Raw genomic sequence first — 19923 nt, 5'->3', positions numbered from 1 at the left:
TACACGTCATATTTTGCTCTATGGTGTGAAATTATGTTATTAAAATTACACTTATATGACTTGCATTATATGAACGATTCCAAAGTATAACTTAAATTTAAATAAATTATGTTAAAACCTTTTATAAATAAAGCAGTTGAAATAAACATTAAAAGGTTAAGTACTTAAAAATTCATGGGGTCAACAAAACATATTTTTGACAAATTATCCTTTTAAATTATAATCTGGCGCTATTCATTTATTACGTAAGACGATTTAGGGGCGGAGGGAGGGGGGTCGAACATATCTTATTTTTTCATACAAGGGGGCGGGACGGGGTTTTCATAGTTCTTACGTAAGATCACAAAGATGAGATTTTGTTTTAATTTCTATAAAACTATGACTTTTAAAAGAATAGTTCCATACTATTAAACACGGTGCAGAGTTTGCCTTAACGGGCTCCAGTCCCTTTGTAGGTACTACAAATTTAATAAACGTTCCAAAAATGATTTTTTTGAAAAATAAACAGTAAAACAAACCAAACGTGTATCCATTTTTTCCTTTACATTCTTACGTAATAAATATTAAACAGGGGGGGGGGGGGTCGGCCCATTCTTTTTTTTCTTACATAGGGGAGGGAGGGGGTCAAAATCTGGCAAAAATCGTCTTACGTAATAAATGAATGGCCTTTGTCTTTTGTCGCTCCCGTTTCCGAGTTTCTCTAAACATTTCTACATTTAGTCAGCAATTAATATGATGGCCGCGCTTGTCTTTTATATTGAGATATAGGTAGGTATACTAGTATGTATACTAGGTATGTATAGTTCGTCATGTTTTACATTAGTGCCCAAATCCACAATGTCACTATTTAAAATATCTTTTAAATCCAAATTTTACACAAACAGACTGAACATGTGCGCTTTCTTTCAGTCCACCCATATTTATAAAACTTCCCTTCCCCTTAATGAACTAGTGATAATTCCAACTCCCTCTAATCACCTAACATCACACACGTCGTTTCGCACGGGGCGAAGATTTATCGACGTACTTTTAATTAACACCCAATCGCCCTCGATAGAACAGCCTTCGCTGCCACAATAGCCCCGCACTCGCCAATTGAACTTTAATTAGGAGATGATCGCTCAATTTCGCTGCGCTTTCTCATGAGCAATTTATTTCGCCGATGGTTAATTTACGTGAATGAGAAACACGGACAGTGTTGTAGCGAAAAATTAATTATAATTGTCTAAAGATTTTTGCTAAACTAAATAGTTATTTACGATACAAGTGCGGAAAAGAGGAAATTCGAAACGAGTGGCGATAAATTAAAACACGACCGCAGGGAGTGTTTTAAATCGACACGAGTTGCGAATTACCTCTTCGCACGTGTATCGTACAACGTTTTACAGTACATATGGGCCCTTTAAACTTTCGACATATGCACGAAAAGTGCTCTTTACGCACTAGGGCGAGAAAGTTGCACCATATGTACTGTAAAAGTATTTTTCGTACAGTGCAAAAGTATGTTATTCTGTAATCAAACAAATATTTTAACTAAAAACAACTAAGACAACTTAAGATGTCCATGACATGTCAATGATGATGAATGTCACAAACACTGTCACCAAATTAGCTGTTTTTTTTTTAAATATAGCGTAAGTATAACCAAAAACTAGACTATCGTCATAAACCTTCAAGCCAACACTAACCCGTTTGGAACATTCAGGCGGGCACTACATCAGGCCTGCTAATAATTGCCCGTAGCATGCAACGCGGAGTGCACGCACCATATTGATAGTGATTGCAGAACAATAAGAACAAGGCGATCGCTGGTTCGCTAGGGATGCGAGCGGTAGGTAACCGTGCGTATTTTACAGGAATCAAAAGAATTACATATTTATTTTGTAATGTACGTTGCATAAATACAAAATCTTATCTTCTAAACAATAGGCACTTTAATTGGCTACAAATACTAAGACGGCCTAAATACCAATGTAGGTAGCTTTACACTCAGGCTTTCCTTTCAGAGTTCAAAAACATTGTGAACGCGGAGTCCCCAGATAGGCATCGTGTAGTCACCGTCGGTCTCTAGGCTGCCCAATACCACCATCACACAATAATTAGAAATTTTGTATGTAAAATTGCCATAACATTTAAATGTAACTTCGATTGTATGGCAGCGGCAACTTCATGTGACACATACCTAGTACATATACAGGGTGGCCAAAAAACAAGTGCATTCCCGTTGCCAGGGAGGTTTTGGGATTATACTGAGCAACTTTTACTATGGGGCCAACCCCGAAATCGGGAAAAAGATTTGGCTGTTTCATACATTTTGGCTGGTCCATTTTCTATGGGAGAGTAAATTTTTTTTTCGCGATTTCGTGGTTGCTTCCATACTAAAAGTTGCTTAGTATAATCCCAAAACCTCCCTGGCAACGGGAATGCACTTATTTTTTGCCACCCTGTATAAAGCACATGTAAAGTTATAAACTGCCAGTAAACGACTAGCGGCCAATTGAAACAATGCTTACAGCGATACGATACCGATCTGTCAGTGTCAAAAGTGACGTTTTTGGTTGAAGAAATGTCACTTTTGACACTGACAGATCGGTATCGTATCGCTATGACATGTTATAAGCATTGTTCGAATTGGGCGGTAAGTATCTAGCTAATATATATTACTGATTTAGTGATATTTTTCAACAAAATCACATTTGAGGATTTGAAGTTATGTTTACACAAGTCTGCCATACGTGTACATAGTTTCGGTCAAGTTCCGCGGGTATTATCCCCGATACGCATCGCGAACCCCCCATCACTGTCGATCTCTAGGCTGATTCCGCCATCACTCACGGGCATTATGCATGTTTCACAATAATTAAAGCAGTGTGTAAAACACCTATAAACTGCCAGTAAACGGGTAATGGACTGGGTTCATTACGACGCCACGCCTTCCCGGTAGGTGGCGCGCCCTGGCCTTTATACGCGGCCTTTTTGATTGATTGCATCGTTTCTAGTCACTTATTGGATTGATTTTGTGTGATGAAAATAGATAGAAGTCATATGTTATGCAAATATTCAAATCGTCTGTGAAATCACAGAATACTGAACAAATATGACACACAGGACACACATGAAAGTTTAATTGTGACATACTCGATTATCGATTGTTGAGAGGTGTTTAAATTACACTAATCTAATTCACCTTCCTAATTAGATTAGAATTCCAGCTTTCTTATAAGAATTGTTTAAATAAAAATTCCTTACTAGCAAGTGTAATCTGACAGTGCAGAGTTTTACTTATTGTGAACACGTAATAGTACATTGTGCAACATGGGGCGTAAGTTAAATATTGCAAAGGAGAGTATAGTTAAATCGCGACGGCTTGCCGGAGCGATTTTATAGACTCGAATTTGCAATATATTATTACGCCCCGAGTTACACACAATGTTTTTCGTCACACTTACGATACAAAAAGACAAAAAACTGTTAATTATAATACTAGAGACTTCATAACTCCCTAGGGAAAACGCTTTTTCTATAGTTCCCGCTAAGCCTGCGTGCAATCCCACATTTACTGAGCGAGTGTGATGAAAAATATGTTTGATCAAGGGTGCTGCAAATGTCGCGTGAATTTTGGCATCAGGAACGTAGAGAGAAAACAATAGTATAGGGTTGATCTAACTCCTCGCGAAACTTTTAAGTTTCTCAATGGCAAATCCGTCTCCGCATACCGCCCATCAACTCAAAACATTAACAATCGCACGAAAAGCCGTATAACCTTGTTTACTTCTAAGAAATTCAAGAATCACATATTTTAGTTGCAGAGAGACGCGTAACGTTCTCAGGAGATAAATTATAGAAATTGATAAAACAATGGATCAAGGTACAAAGTGGTGCACAGTTGGGCGGGTCGTAAAGACGAAACGTTGCAGGCCCCTCTGTGATGGCGCTGTCCAAACAAATCAAACGCACCTCGAAGAGACGTGCGCGCTATCGGGCAGCGCTTTCAGCGACTGAAAACTACATCTACTTCTAGACGTACATTACAAATCAAGCGGTTATATCGAATGAATAACCAAGAGATATAATAGTGGCGTAAATTGCGAAATAATTAACGAAATCGTCGTTAAAACTCAGTGGTAATTTCGTAAGACAAATTTTATAGATTTTTCTTTCAGTCTGTAATCTTTCAGTAGGCCGCCCCTTCCTAGCATTGCCTTCATGAGTTAAGTATGTTTGTTTTCGTACAACTCATTAAGTGATTTCTCCGTATAAGTGTAATTAGGGACTGATCAAAGGGTTCTGGAATGTTTTGACGCGTTGCCGAGGATTCCTTGTATTAAGACGGCAAGGATCAGTCTGTACGTAGTTTGTTTTGATAGGTAAAGCTAAGAAATCAAACAATAGCATTTGTGTAAGTGCCGCCACTATCGGATCACACAGTCGCACATTGGTTTTATATTTCTTTTGGTAATAAATGGTTTCGAAATAGTCATGAAAATACGTACTTATATGTACATATATTGGTGCGAACAAGATTCTCTGCAAGTATCACATTTTTCAAAGTTCGAATTCTGCTCCTAAGCAATAAACCGTATTTGTTATGTATGGCTCTCAGTGAAAACGCAATGGTGTGTATTACGACAACAGCTTAATTATGTCAAGTGTTTTATTTCATCGCAAACTGTAAAAATATCAACTTTTCTGGGCCAGTGTCATCAGAACATACAGTACCAGCCCATAACGCATCTGAATAATCGTAACAAATCTGTAGTGCCTTCTCAAATCTAATACGCCCTGATCTGGGAAAATAATCTGTAATATAAAAATCTCTAAAACTACCTTTTATTATTAATATATTACTGCCCGGCACTATATACATTCGTACGAGCAAATCAAGACTGGCTCAGGAAAGAAACGATTGGCAATTACTCCACCGACAAAAGCAAAGCTCTTAAGTTATGATGATGATGACTATATACATTAAATGGCTCATGTTATCAAACTTCGACTTCGAAGTAGTTCACTAAGGATATCTATAATATACATGTTCTTAGAGGCAAATCGAATCGGTGGTTATAATGGCATATTGTCGCGGGCCCGACAAAGCCTCCGCGGCACCACCATGCCGGGACTTAATAAACAATTATGCAATAAAGTGTAAAAATGCTGTTCGGTATTTTATCGACCGAGTCGCTCGCACATTTTATCGCTGTAACCCCCTTAAAAGTGGAATCCACCGGCTTTGTGATTTTTATATTGTTTTAAAATAAAATCCAACATAAGGCTTTGACTAATAGACTGAAACATATAAAATACAGCATATATTCAAACGTAGCAGGCTACAAAGTTTTCAAAATCAAAATCCCTTTAAACCTGATCCTTTTACTAAGCCAAACACGAAAAAACGCAAACAGTTTACATTTTACAGCACGATTTCTAACGGAATAAACACGTTTTTTAGCACATCCGTCCTCGATGGCTCGGTAGAACGAACTATTTCGGCCGCAAAATTCACTTTAAATATAACGGTAACTATCAAACATGCCTGAAAGTGTGGCTCAATAATAATATCACATCTGAAGTTTCCCTAGTTTAGTAAGCAAAAAATTAAATGCTGTAAATTTTAAATGAGAACAGGAAATGATAACCCGCGGGTCGGGCGCCTGCACCCCTCACAGGCTCACACATACGCACGTAAACAGACAATTAAACCCACACTTACAAACGCCAAATATAAACCAAAATTCGTCTTGTTCCTCCCCGAAAAATACTGGTCGTAAAACGCACACATGCAAAACGATATTAATGAAGCAGCACTTGTAAATTCCTAATTTAAATACCTAATGAGCTCTCTAAGCGTGACTTTTATTCCATGGAAATCAGCATCATAGGACCATCAAAAACCACTACGCAATGTTATAAGTGTAAGTACTTAAAGTCTTTCATCCATCACTTTACCTAAGCCATATCTTTTTATCTCATCGAAATGAAATATCGCTTCAGGCAATGGCAGAGCATTTTTATCCACGGTTCAAGCACACGATAACTGTAAATTTTGTATTTCAAGGGGATTTAATCGTCGGCTCAAGGATTCGGAACATTTTTTGTACGGGCTTTTGGATTTATTTATTTTTTGCTTAGGGTGGCAATCTGGAAATTTTAGAATAATCTCTGAAGAGGGCTGGAGCCACATGTGCAGGCGCACCGGCGGCGATAAACATTTTATAGGAATGTTTGAAGCAAAAACTGCTAACCAAATGTCGGTGTCGATTTCCAAGCTTACGCAAAGGAAGTTGTAATTTTTATACACATTTATTCACTCAGTTATTTATTGTAATAATAAAAAGTGAAATTGTTTTTAGTTGCTAAAGATTGAAACTCCCGTCGTCTTTATTCCATAACAAATATACATTTGACAAATGCATTGTCTGTGTCGCAGTCGATTTCTGCTCAATATGAATATAATACTCGCATGTTGTATTCCAAGCACGTTCTAACTGCAGCGAAACGATAAAACTTCATTTTGCCAACTTTGAGGACTATGTTGAAATTAAGCTAATTTCACTATCATTTGTTTTTCTTTGAAGTTGCAAATTTGCCAAAACAAGCACCAAACATGGAATTACGACACAAACACTCACGTCCTTGATACTACATTGAGGGATCTATTTACGTACGGCAGATGCCCCCATGTCCCGTGCGGGCTATTTCAGGCTACCCTTCGTCTCTTATTCACCATTCATCAACCAAATCGTCTATCACACTCGTGCTTAAGCAATTATCTGTGTGACGGTAAAGGATGCATGCGATCGGAGGGATCGAGAATCTTAGTTTTGTCCTCGTGCCGGCACTTTTGCGTGTAATAAGAGTATGTTGTTGGAGGCGCGTGTTGTCGTTATGAAAAAATAATAAGGAGGAGGAATAAATACATGACAGAAAGATGAAGTGAACGAGGGTGCAGTTCTTCCCATTCAGCTTAATTCAAGTAAAACTTAACTATCGAATCACACACATATTTGATTTCGTGTTAGACAAATCGGGCGGAAATTCATAAAACGTCAACTTCCTACGTTAGAACTGATTCCCTCTCTTTATACTTTCGACTTTTATCAGTCTATTAGCAACATGAGCACGTCTTGCTGATGCTGTTCAGCGTCCGTTTCTATCTAAGCTACATCCTTACAATTATAAAGTCTGCCAATTTAATAGAGATAATGAAAGCAGGATGGTCATTGACCAAATGTCAACCTTTGTGGCCACCGTGTATCCACTGAAAGTGTGGAAAGATTTTCAACAAAATCATAAGTAGGCAAGTTTGCAATATTTGACATTGCTTTGTTATTAACCTCTCGATGTGAAAGGAGGTGCACACCAAAGTCGAAGATACTTTTATCCTGTCCTGCTGTGGGAATCTTTCGGCAGTTGATGCGATGATCGAGAAAGCAAATTAATGATGACGTAGAGCAATGCTACTCGATCTCGCGTACTATTAATACAGTACATCAATCTGCGAAGGCTCGCAAATGCCACTCTCCCGCCATATGTATCGGCTCAACGCACATTAACGTGTCGGGTGTCCCGTCTGTCACTTGCACTATGCAACTCTATTTATATCAAACGCGTTTGATTTCGTGTCAGGGATTGTGCTGAAACTTTATCTCGGTATTGTGATTGGTGTAAAATATTTTGAATTGATCCGTTACCCATTTTAAGTCCGATTGGTATCAGTGGGGTGTCGTCACGAATAGGTGCACGCTCATAGACTCGGACCAAGCTAACTCTGCATGGTATTACAGTTGTTAAATTTCTATGACATGAAAATATGACATATACAATGACACCCTCATTTGGTGATATTCAAGTCGGTCCGTGCAAAGTTAGCTATGACTAATGATTTCTTTTAAGAAACTTTAGCCGACGCAATATCGTTTGATATTTCCGAAACATTTTTTAGTAAAGAAGATAGCCTGAATTTATCAAACTATTCTAAAGGCAATTTCTTTCTACTCTAGCAAGGTTAGAACCTTACGTTCCTTACAGGATTTGAAGGATTTCGCTTCCGTCTTGACTACGCCTGTCTCATTCAAATCGTGTAAAGTTTCGATGAATATTCCGTGTAGCGGCCATCTCTGACGTGATTCCGATGTGTAACTAATTGACAAAACCTTGTGAAACTACCGCGCGACAATCCATAACGCGTTGGGATCGCTAATGTATTCACTGTGACATATTTTAAGCAAACAAACCTAAATATATTAAATAACCTTATAAGGTAGCCATGTTTGTGGACGTGGGCCGCCATGGGATTAAGCGTATTTGCTTATAAAATATTCGATTCATATTATAGTGTGACGTTTTAGAGTAAATATATATCCAACTTAAAACTCCTTCTTTTAACACTAACAGTAGGTTGAGTAGGTACATTAATTATAACTTAGTGTGTTAAAAATACCTATCACCTAAAAATAACGCATTCGGATCATTAAACTCAGTACATGGCTCCAAGGTTTCAATTGACAGTTGAGGAGTGTCTTTTCAAAAGGGCTTATTTATTATATGGTGTTCATTGAGAAATACGCCCTTTTGAAAAGACACTCCTCAGCTGCTAACGGTACAACCTAGTGATTTTGGCAAATCATAATGACATTACCTTATAGTCCGTTTTTTTGATATTTGATACGTATTAGGAATATATTAACAAACATTACGCGACTAAGTGCCAGTTGCACCATCCGCACTTGACAGACTGATCAACGTCACCCGATGGGCCGCGGCGGTTTACTATGAAACTTTCCATACAATAAAATTTAGCAAACTCTTTAACGATGACAAACAGTTTGGTGCAACCGACCCTTAGTCATTCAACCAATGCTATACAACCACAACCTTTTTACTATGACTGACAGAATTGATGGTGTAACTGATATATTGCTAATGGCAGAGTTTTATTTTAAACACAATTGGTTTAAGAACTTCACAATATTAAGGATGAATGTAATTTCGTAAAGTTAAATCATGGCATGGATTAATGCCTTGTTGATGTTGTTCAATATTTGTCATTGCTTTGTTATTGATGCATTGTGATTATTCGGTGTTTACATACATTTCTTGTTTAATATTTAATTACAAATCACATGTAGGTACGTTTTTACAATAGAATATTTAAAAAAAAGTTGTGCATTTTACGCAATTGGTTAATGCAAGGGACATGGAATAAAAACACGCATGTTAATAGCCACATGTGACACGTGTGCAGTTGTGATAGCGCTCCCGCCAAACGACGCCGGCGCAGGACATAGGCGCAAGCGCGAAAGAGGAATCAATCAAAGTAATGTATTTTAATCTCATCTTTCTTTTGAAGCATAGATTAAATCCTACGGGTTTTCTTTTACTAATTGCGCCGGGAATCATCGTTTGTCCCTTATCCAGTCAATTTTTTTTTTCATGTACTCTATGGTCAAAAAAAACAGACTGAATAACGGAGGTGGGTCACAGGAAATATTAATAATACTGTATTAATTTTAAGTTATTATGTTTTAATTAGGTAGTATCTCATTAGGTATCAATGCAGAGTAATTAACTCAAATTCCTTAAGGTAAAGGACTACAATAATTTGAAAACAAAATAACTTTCTGTTAATAGAAATAAAAGCACATCAAAATCATGGTGTCACCCGGTCCAATAATAATAAATTGCGTCATATCTCAAAAGTCAAAATTATCGTAGTAAATTCGATGCTACTGTTGAACACTAATAAAAATAAAAACGTACTGAAGAGATATTTGTAATTTTTTTGTAATTTTGGCTTAGCCGTAGTCGGGTTAAAAACACACGGTTTACCACAAGTAAAATATTATAACTTTAATTCTAGACACGGCACCAAACTGTAACAATACAAGATATCCTTTTAAAAACAATCTACTACAATCAAACTTACAATCAGCAAGAGTATATAAAAACGCCGGTCGTCTACGGCGTGAGTCTCCTGTGCATCTCCCAGAAATAGCAAGTCAGCTGGGGTGCATCACGACGATATCACGCCGCAGCCGCAGGCTAGTGTCGCGAGGGGTGGGGGAGAGATGCGCGCGCGGCGATCAAATCGAAGCTAAATATCGTAAGAAGAGATAGGAAAACTCACAACGACAAAGAATAATCATAATCAAGATTCGTGTATACGATTCTAAGTTCTCAAGATTTTATTTCAGCTCTGCAGAGACAATGATAATAATTCAAATACTGTCCGAGGAAATAATAAGCGTCCGAGACTTCTAAAAATTATTATAATGTTTAAAAATGATCTGCACAGTATGATTATTAATGTTACCAAGAGAAAAAGTGTACAAATTACTTAATTTTAACAAGACTTTACATTTTATACGACGAAGACTGAAATAGTAGATTGACAAGGGCATGAAGCGATCCATTTTCACCCGAGGCAATTTATTGCGAGGAGATTATGCGTGAGTTATACACTACTTTTCACTTCGATTGTAAAATATACAAAAACTAGCTGTTGCCCGCGACTTCGTACGCGTGGATTTGTATGTTGGTGGTTATATATTTTAAATGAGCATAGAACATTATGCATAATGTATCAAAAGCAAATAAATACGTAATGTATGCAGCAAAAGATATCAGTAGGGACGGTAAATCATTTGTTAATAATTATACAGCGCATGAAATTTGTCTTTCACAAAGTACGAAGTTTCAAGCCCCTAACTGAAAAAAATTGTTCTCGATATAATCCCTCTCGACACTTAGATTTTCAAGTCCACTATTTTAAAAAAATGTTCGCTCCCGCTGCAAACTTTATTAATACAAACTTTTCAAACACGGTGCAATCAGTTTTCGTCTATTTTAATATAGGTAGTAGTAGTAGAAGTAAATCACTTTATTGTACAAAACAAAAATTGTTAACATGAAATTCATATAAATTTATATATAATGCCCTTTTACCAAGTTTCATGTTCCTAGCTAAAACGAAAACTTGTACTACATATAAACTTACATCCCCTTTTTAACACCCTTAGGGGTAGAATTATTAAGAACGTTGAAATAACTTTTTTTGTAATATTATACAATGCCGTTTTAAGAAGTTTCAATAAGCATTTGTAATGGATTCAAACTTTCAACCCCTTTTTAACACTTTTAGGGAATGAATATTTAAAAACGCTTAAATTACTTTTCTTGTATTCTAATAATATGCCTTTATACAAAGACTGAAATCCTGTACTCAAAAAAAGGTTTGATCTCCATACAAACTTTCAACCTCTTTTTTACCACCTTGGGGGATGAATTTTCAAAAATGCTGAAATAAGTTTTCTTCCCTTATTAAATAAATACCTTTGTATGAAGTTTCAAAGTATTTGTAATGGATTCAAACTTTGAACCCTTTTTTAACCCATTTAGGGGATGAATTTTTAAAAACGCTGAAATCACTTTTCATGTATTTTAATAATATGCCTTTATACGAAGTTTCAAGTCCCGCACCCAAAAAAAATTATGATCTCCATACAAACTTTCAACCCCTTTTTCACCACCTTAGGGGATGAATTTTGAAAAACCCCTTCTTAGTGGATACTAACGTTATAAAAGCTACCTATTGTGAAAGATTTAGCTCTCTTTAGGTCCAACGGTTTGGGCTGGGCGTTGATTTAAGTGAGTCAGTCAGTCAGTCAGGACTTTTACGTTTATATATATATAGATAGATATCCAATATTGTAGGTTACTTTACCGTATTTATAGAAAATTGTACTCGGGCCGGTCGGAGGCGCGCCGGTCGGAACTCGGGAGTGCGCCGGCAGGTCTGGCAGTTTGTATAGCACATTTTTGACGTTATTGCTATGTCGAATATGTCGATAAGGGTCGTAATAGATGATTTGACTTTATGCTCTAGAACATAATAAGCAATTTTATGTCGTCTACGCACGATTTTCTGCTCATTTTGCTTTCTTTTTGTCTGTTACCTTCCGTGATTCTCACTTGATGGTCTCATCGGAAGATCAGCGCTGGAAGTCGCCAGCAGCATGCTGAGATGGGGCCATTTCGTGACACTTTATTTTCACTGTTCTTTTAATGTATGTCTATTTGTCTGTGTGTTTACGAATAAAAACTATTCTATTCTATTCTACTTAAAGTCGAACTTTACGAGCATAAAGAAGTGAAAATAACTTGTTCGACCTACAGGTCAATTCATAATACCTACCTGACTCGAATATGACTAGTTTGTGTATATTTTTATTAGCATTCGACGCCAGCTTTAACGAATATATCTGCATAAGTAACCTAAACATTTATAAAGAGCTTTTTCTTTTAAACCACAATCGTTAACTATGTATACTATAATATGTCCGTCCGCCTGCTCAAATGCGTGACAACTATCTCAAAAGGGGTAGTGAGTAAGTAAGATAATGACATTATAATGTAAAAATTCCTACCGCCATCAACCGTAACTGTTCAAGGAACGAATAACATTATTATTCTATCTTCGAGTTGCGTCACAGCTCACAACCATTTTACATATTATACTTACCTACCTCATTTGTCGACAGATAGTGAATGCGATAGACTGCACCGATTTATGTACGGCCATTTTAAGGTTCATTGAAGATATGTACTTACTCTTTTGTGAGTTAAGTAAACAAAGGTTTAACTTTTCTTTTAAATGTTTATATTTTTATAATAAACATACAGATGACAGGGTCGAGGGGAGGCCTTTGGACACTAAAGTACTAGGAAAATAAATAAACATGCTATTTATCTATATTTATATAACTACATATCTATTCTATTTATTAATATATATTTAAAATATATTTGTATATCTCCAAATTATAATCAGGTATTATTTGTATTTTTTAATTTAGTAATAAACATAACCATTCCAAATATTTGTATTAAAAAAAGAATTAGTTAGTTATACATGAAAATATGTAGTAAGTAGTTTTTTGTAAGTTGACTAGGTTTTGTTGGTGACAATTGCCTAAGTAATTTGTGTATATTGCCTTAATGTAACCAAAGATAGATATAACTCCGTAATAGATGGATACAGTCGAAGGAAAAAACGTGCCTCGAAAATCACGAAAATTTGATTCTCGATCAGATGTCGCTACTACCTTTGGCCTACTCTTGTTTAGAGGGCGTTGCCGGTTTCGTTTGTTATTTAACAATTTTAACGCATGTCAGTGAAAGAACATGGGTCAAAATAATAAAAATAATTAATGCAAATAAAAAAAATCATTTATCCATATTTTAATACATTTTAACGTATTTTTATAAATCTTCATTTTTAGTTTTAAAATATGTAGATAGATGGCAGTGAATTTACAGTGGTTACAAAATTTACTATGACAGTATCGCTCTATCTTATTATATCCTCTTTGATGTAACGAATATAATCTGCCAACCATATTCGTATTGTATTGGATTATAATTGTATGTAATACAGACATTTTAAGGCTAATTGCTCTATTTGTCGATAACAACCACAACCAACTGAATAATGAGTGGCCGTTCATTAAGATCGAAAATCTCAAGCTTTTTTTAATGTCCGACTAATTTGTGTACAGAAAATCGTTACTTATGTACAACCACGCGATAAGTTAAAATAACTGAGTTAATCTTAAGGCGGCTTATTAAAATTAGAGTCGGTTTTAAACTTAAACTAATTGGTTGAGTTATATGTTGAAGATTAACGGTTACTACAAAGTCGGCAAATATGTTTAAAGACATTAAAGTATTTGCCGATAGCGACGTAATGTTATACAAAAGCTAAAGATGTAAGTAGAGATCCAACTGTTTTCCTCACCATATTATGCCACAGAACAGAGTACCTATACCATATGTATGTGTTTTTTTTTTCTTTATTTACTTAGGCAACAAACAGTCTTATACAAACATAATGTAATATGCATTAGTTAATATTATAATTTGTTAAGTAATATGTTGACTGCCCCTTAATAATATACGTTTATATCGTAAGTGGCGAGTTGGCTATATGTTTAAAGTCCAGTGACACCTCTCTGCCCTCAGTCCTCACAGTGGTGTTTCTCTTTGGCCATCCTAGACGTCGCTTTTTGTTGTGCGGGCGAGTCACCGTCTGCCGGAAATAAAATTGCATACCGTTTTATTAGGTATCTAGGCAGGCGTCTGGTTTTTATACCATAGCCCAGTATTTAGTCCATCGCTTTCACCCATTAGATTCCATCAACTTCCGATAGTCTTTACACCCTGGCGGGATGGCGGGTGCTGCCTCTGCGTGAGTCCCATACCTTGCATACCTATGAACTTCCGAGTTATGTATGTATGTGTTAAGGCCTAAATTAATGTTTACAAGTAAACCAATGCGAATTCTACTTATGAAATTAATCACCAAAATAAAACTTAACTATCAAATACCGAACAAAATTAAATTATAGGCTGCGCCAGCGCAATGTCATAAATACGAATAGTTTGAATATTTAGATGATTAGCTTTGTTGTCAGTTTAATCACTTTAAACACATATTTAGCGAAAGTTGACCGCTTATAATTCACAAATGCAGCCGAGCAGACCATGCCTATAAATTATCACATAACGACTGTTTGATTTATTATAATGTTCTAGGAAATATACATCTTAATTGCTCGTGTCAAATGACGTCTCGATTTGTTCTGAAACTGAAGTTAAACAACGAAATATGACGTGTTTAAACGTCTAGTTCTGCCCACTAGGATAGATTGGTTTATTTTCTATGTTGTATGTACAGTCAGCGGCAGAAATTGCTTAGCGGACGAGGTGTTCAAACTTACCTTGACACGCTCTTATTCTCTTAACAAAAAAGTGGCGTCCAGATCATTTTCAACACCTCGCCCGCTTAGCAACTTCAGCTGCTGACTGTACATTACTATCTAAGTTATTTATAGATAACTCAAATCTTTATTGCATTTATGTTGAACGAAATCGGGTCATCAGATATACAAAACTCAATTCAAAAACGCAGTCGGTATTTCTAATTCTGACAACGGACTCTCAGATCCACTGAAAGTTAGAGAAAACATTACTTACTTACATATGTTGCATAACTTTGTCAAGTTATGATAAGGATTAAGTTATGATTAAAAAATTTACTAAATGTAACATAGTTATACTCAGATCATATAACAATATATTACAATGTTCTAATTAAGTAGTTACCAACTCAACCCCTTGTATTAAATATGTAGCTATTACTTTAGGTTGATTGAAATAAAATGATTGCAAAAAAAATACTATGAGTAGGTAATAGCAGCCTTCGAAGCTTTACTGGCAATAATCAAAATTTATTTATTTATTTATTTAATAGTCAAAATTGTATATGCAGATTCCTTCTACTTATTATTTTAGTGTATGGAACGTTGGTGCAGAACCGTTTAAAGCCTCTTTCGGCGGTAAATAAATCTCAAGTGTATAAAACATTCCACCAGCGATAAACGCATCGCGAGATAACGCGTCTAGACGGTATAAATATCCGAAACACTCGAATGCTTGCTCGATGGCTCACTTGGCTAATCGCCTGACGTTAAAATCCATTAAAAAAAAAGTTTCGTTCCAAACGCACCCATAACCTAGTGGCACTTTAAAAGGTTGACGGCGAATCTAATAGGTCGCATTTGAAACTATGTTCGAGATAGGAGTTGGGTGCGTTTCTGGCACTTTCCAATGTTTTCTTTTGTTTTTGTTAAAATAACCGGGTAAGGGAATTTATTTACAAGGTTTTCGTCACTTGTTTCCAAAAGATTGTTATTAACAAAAAAGGAATTTAATCGCGTAGCTTGAAAATTATCTCCAATGTTTCAAAGGTACCTAACGCAATTAAGTCTCGTTTTAGTTAATAATAATGTATAAAAGCTTAAATCAATGCTTTAATCAACAAAAGTATAAGATTTAAATCTTCTTATCCTGATTTTTCTGACACAAAACCATTATAATTGTTATGTAATTAAAATAAATAAAAATAAAACTAAATAAAAACGTTGTGCTCTTTTATACGCTCAGTACTCAGTAGTTATGGAATCACGTCTGAATGACGCCATAGACAAATGCAATAAAATCAAACGTAACTTCCATAAACAAAACGCGGCGGGGGTGCGCAGTGACAGTGACACACTCAAATGACCCCCGCGCGTGAGCGCAGGACGTGACGCCGGGCAGCCGCACGCTTTCAATACATACTGACATTATCTTGAGCTATTCACAATTTAACTTATAAAAGCGAATCAGTCCAAAATTCCTAAAAGTGCCCCTTTAGTTGATAACGAAAAAATTTCGGGATACAATGCCCCAAGATCCTACTTTAGATTTAAGCTAGTTATTAATTTCGTTTACGTAGTACCACTGTATATATCTTGTACGTAAATAAATCAATTGTAATATTAGGGATATTGAATTATTACATTAGAGATTAAGCTGATTGAAATTGACTTAAATTCATTGGAAATTCTTTTGGTTATTGACGGCGGCTAGGCAAAATGTCCATCAGTATTTCTGACAGTGTATGTCTGTCAATTGGTCAACCGAGTGAACTCAAGAAAATACCTATGTGAATAACGATTGAGATATTAGTTTGATTGTACGTGATCGAATAACTCTTGATTATTACTATCTATCTACATATTAGGTACCTAGTATTGATTAGATATCTAAGCTCGATAGAAATAAATCAAGTGTGGTCATGGCTGAACATAAATATTATGTAGATATTTATATATTTGCCAGTAAAAACATTAGAAAAAAGCAAGTACAAACAGATATACAGATATACAGATCTTTATTGGTAAAATAAAATACATTTTACAAGTCATTCAATTCTTAAGAATAAAATAAAAATTAAAAAAGGCGAAAGGGCATTACTTTAGAGGATATATTACTCTTTTATTTCCATTTTACTACATTTTAATATTTTTGATAACAGTCATGTTTTCTTAAATTATGTAAAGTTAACTAACATGCTTCTTGAATATAAAATCAGGCAAAGTATATAATTTCCATATGTCAAAATAGTTATTCTATCGTGGATCCAACAAAGCGTAATAGGGGCCAATAAAGCACGGCAATTCCCCGCGATGATTTAGGGCCGCAGCCGGGAAAACAGACTTTCCAGCATGGCCGACGTTTAGCACCAACATAACCGTGCGCGTAACGCGCTTGATTTATGCCCTTATTCCTCACACAATAAGATGCACCACACCTTCTACAGCCGCAATAAAACGTGGTAGCCAGCAACGCCCTACGCGGAGGGCGCGCTAATAATATGCCGAAAGACCTTTACAGTTTAGGTATTGCTGGAAGTTAATTCGATAATGCTAGTTGTTGTCTAGGTTAGGGTTGTTAGGATACAATTTAAACGGTTGGCACGGTATTATAAAGGGGTTCACCCTCGCTTGGGGATAATGATATAGAAATTAAGTTAACTTCAAAACGAAAGGCTGAATTATACATACATTGCCGACATTGTCGTTGCTTATGCCTAATTTAAATCGCATTCGAATGCCACTTTATCTAACTCGGCTAAATATATTCAGCCCCTTGTCTACAGTTTTATGTATTGAAAGAATGGTAATCTTAAAATTGTGATAGTCAATTGCGGAGTTTCTGACAACGTAGATACGTGTATCATGTCAAAGCGACCATAGTTGGAGAATCTGAAGTTTAAACAAAATTTAATTTAAAAAAAACATTTATTTCGGACAATAAGGAATCCATATATCGTATATCTATTTGCAATAAGTATTACAGACGTAGTTAATTTTTGATATTTAACTAAGCGTCTGAATACTGAGAAATAATTCAAACATTATTATCCTTTTTTATCGTAGCTGATTCCCTGTTGCTTCATTAACTAAACAATGTGGTGTGTACTTTATGTATACCCAAAAAGGTTAACCCTTTAATATGCACCAGATATATTAACACGACTAACCCACGCACACACAAAACCAATGGCAACGCGTCATCTGGTAACGCGTCCATATACAATAAGAACGCGTCTTTAAAACCACATCGGCTAACATATAGATTCGCACCTTCTCGGCAATTCTCCACAACTCGTTCTACTAAATGTTACTTCATTGTAAGTAATTGTGCTCGAGTATTGTGGGGTTGTAAATTGCAAGATGGTGATGAATAAACGCGTGCCTCTGACTCTTTTACAGGCCACAAAGACCTCGTGACCGACGCCTTATGGCACGTGAAAGGCTGCCTACTAAATACATCCACAATGCACTTATCGCACTATGTGAAATATAATCAATTTAATAGCATGTAATTAGGACTTTGTCTCAAAGAACAAACGAATAAAATTTTTCCTTATTCAGGTTTACACTTTTTTTTTACACTTGCTGTTATCTAAGGGCCACTGGCCGCCGAAAAAAGCGAAAGGACACATAAGAATTTCATGCACTCCTTGAGACACTCATTTCATACCCAATCTTTATTTTGTCTTATGTAAGTGCACATATATACGAGACGAAAAAAATGTGTAGGATACAAAATGTCAAACGTCACGCCGGGAAATGGGTCGAATAACGCTGTATTTACTCTAGCCTAGTTGGTCCGACGAGTTCTTAAGTGTAGCGTTACTATACCGTTAAAAAGTGGTAAGTTCCCAGTATCGCCGCGCGATCGTGATCGCCGAACAATATTATATTTGTATCTCAATTGTATATCATCCCGTTCTCTTTGATGAACAAATTCACAGCTCGTTAAGGATGTACGCACAATGTGAAAGTGTTAACGATGCGGTCGCTTTTCACCGTAACTTTCTTAAAGGAATTTTGGCGTGAATGGCTTTGCGAGTTGATAATCATAAACTGACAGGTCAAATTACATTTCTCAAACATATGCCACAATATTACTTATAATTATAAGTTCGTAATAATATGCTTTGAAATGAAACTGGGTGTAAAGCGCCTAAGAAAAAAGGTAATTTGTATAAATTTCATGATAATTACGACACCAAAAGATCTTTAATTCGGGCTAAAGTTAAATTATAATGAAAACACAAAACTTGTGATAGAGGATTGGCGTTATTTTATTGAATTATTTCAAAGAATAAAGAAAAATAAATCCCAAACATGTAGCTTTAGATTGGTCACATCACAAAATCGATCCTTACAAATCATCTGCCTATCCAACAATAATAGCTAGGGCCGCAAACATGTTCCACTGAATGCAAATTCAATAAATCCAGACCCCTAACAAGCGTATTACCAGTAATCACATCGTCCCTCACTTGTTTTGACACCCCACCCCATGAAATATGTAACAAAGCGAACGGGTTGCCATTGTGGAGAGACCACTCGCATTGGACACGAATGTGACAACCCTGAATAACTTACAGAGGGTTCGATTGACTCGCTCGATTATGTTATTGAGGGCAGAGTAAATGTTTGTGATTTATTTGTACCGAAGGGAAAGTATTATGATGCAAATGTTGTGGCGGTATAATTCTTTTTCGTTGACACAAAATCTATATATTCTCGTCAATGACCTAAAATAATGAAACATGTCCAAGTCTTCCAAAGTGTGGTTATTCAATATCAGTAACATTTTTGGGTACATTTTAAAGAATGAATGAAATAATGTGTAAATACTAAATGAGATAAACAACTCGAACTTACCTGACGGACCTGCTTGTACTGTTCCTCAAAACTCCAACCCGCAGCGCTGCCCTCGGAAGACGAAGATGACGCAGAGCCCGCCGGTTGCGCAGGAGGTGGCGGCGCGGGAGCCAGAAACGCCGGCGGGGCGTACGGGAAGCCCCCGGGGGCTCCGCCGCTGGCCAAAGCGAACACGCTCGTAGGCGCCGATAGCGGAGTTCCCTGCGCGAGAGACGCCAGCGAGGACAGGTGCGGGTGCAGCGAGGATTTCAGCGACTCGAAATCGTCGCGGACCTGTTTAACGGAAAATTAAGATTTG

General features: G+C 36.4%; 1 protein-coding gene across 4 annotated transcripts in view; it reads right to left on the bottom strand.

Moving 5' to 3' along the window:
* LOC134749212 (protein dead ringer) overlaps positions 1-19923 on the bottom strand; it is a 145690-nt gene that overhangs the window by 72521 nt on the left and 53246 nt on the right. For all 4 annotated transcript variants that reach the window (XM_063684093.1, XM_063684092.1, XM_063684095.1 and 1 more), the window contains exon 3: positions 19626-19898. In XM_063684093.1, coding sequence (XP_063540163.1) covers positions 19626-19898 — 273 coding nt within the window. The remainder of the gene's footprint in view (positions 1-19625; positions 19899-19923) is intronic.

This window comes from Cydia strobilella, chromosome 18 (assembly GCF_947568885.1).
Source record: "Cydia strobilella chromosome 18, ilCydStro3.1, whole genome shotgun sequence".
NCBI classification, from domain to species: domain Eukaryota; kingdom Metazoa; phylum Arthropoda; class Insecta; order Lepidoptera; family Tortricidae; genus Cydia; species Cydia strobilella.
This window is presented reverse-complemented; position numbering and strand designations above follow the sequence as displayed.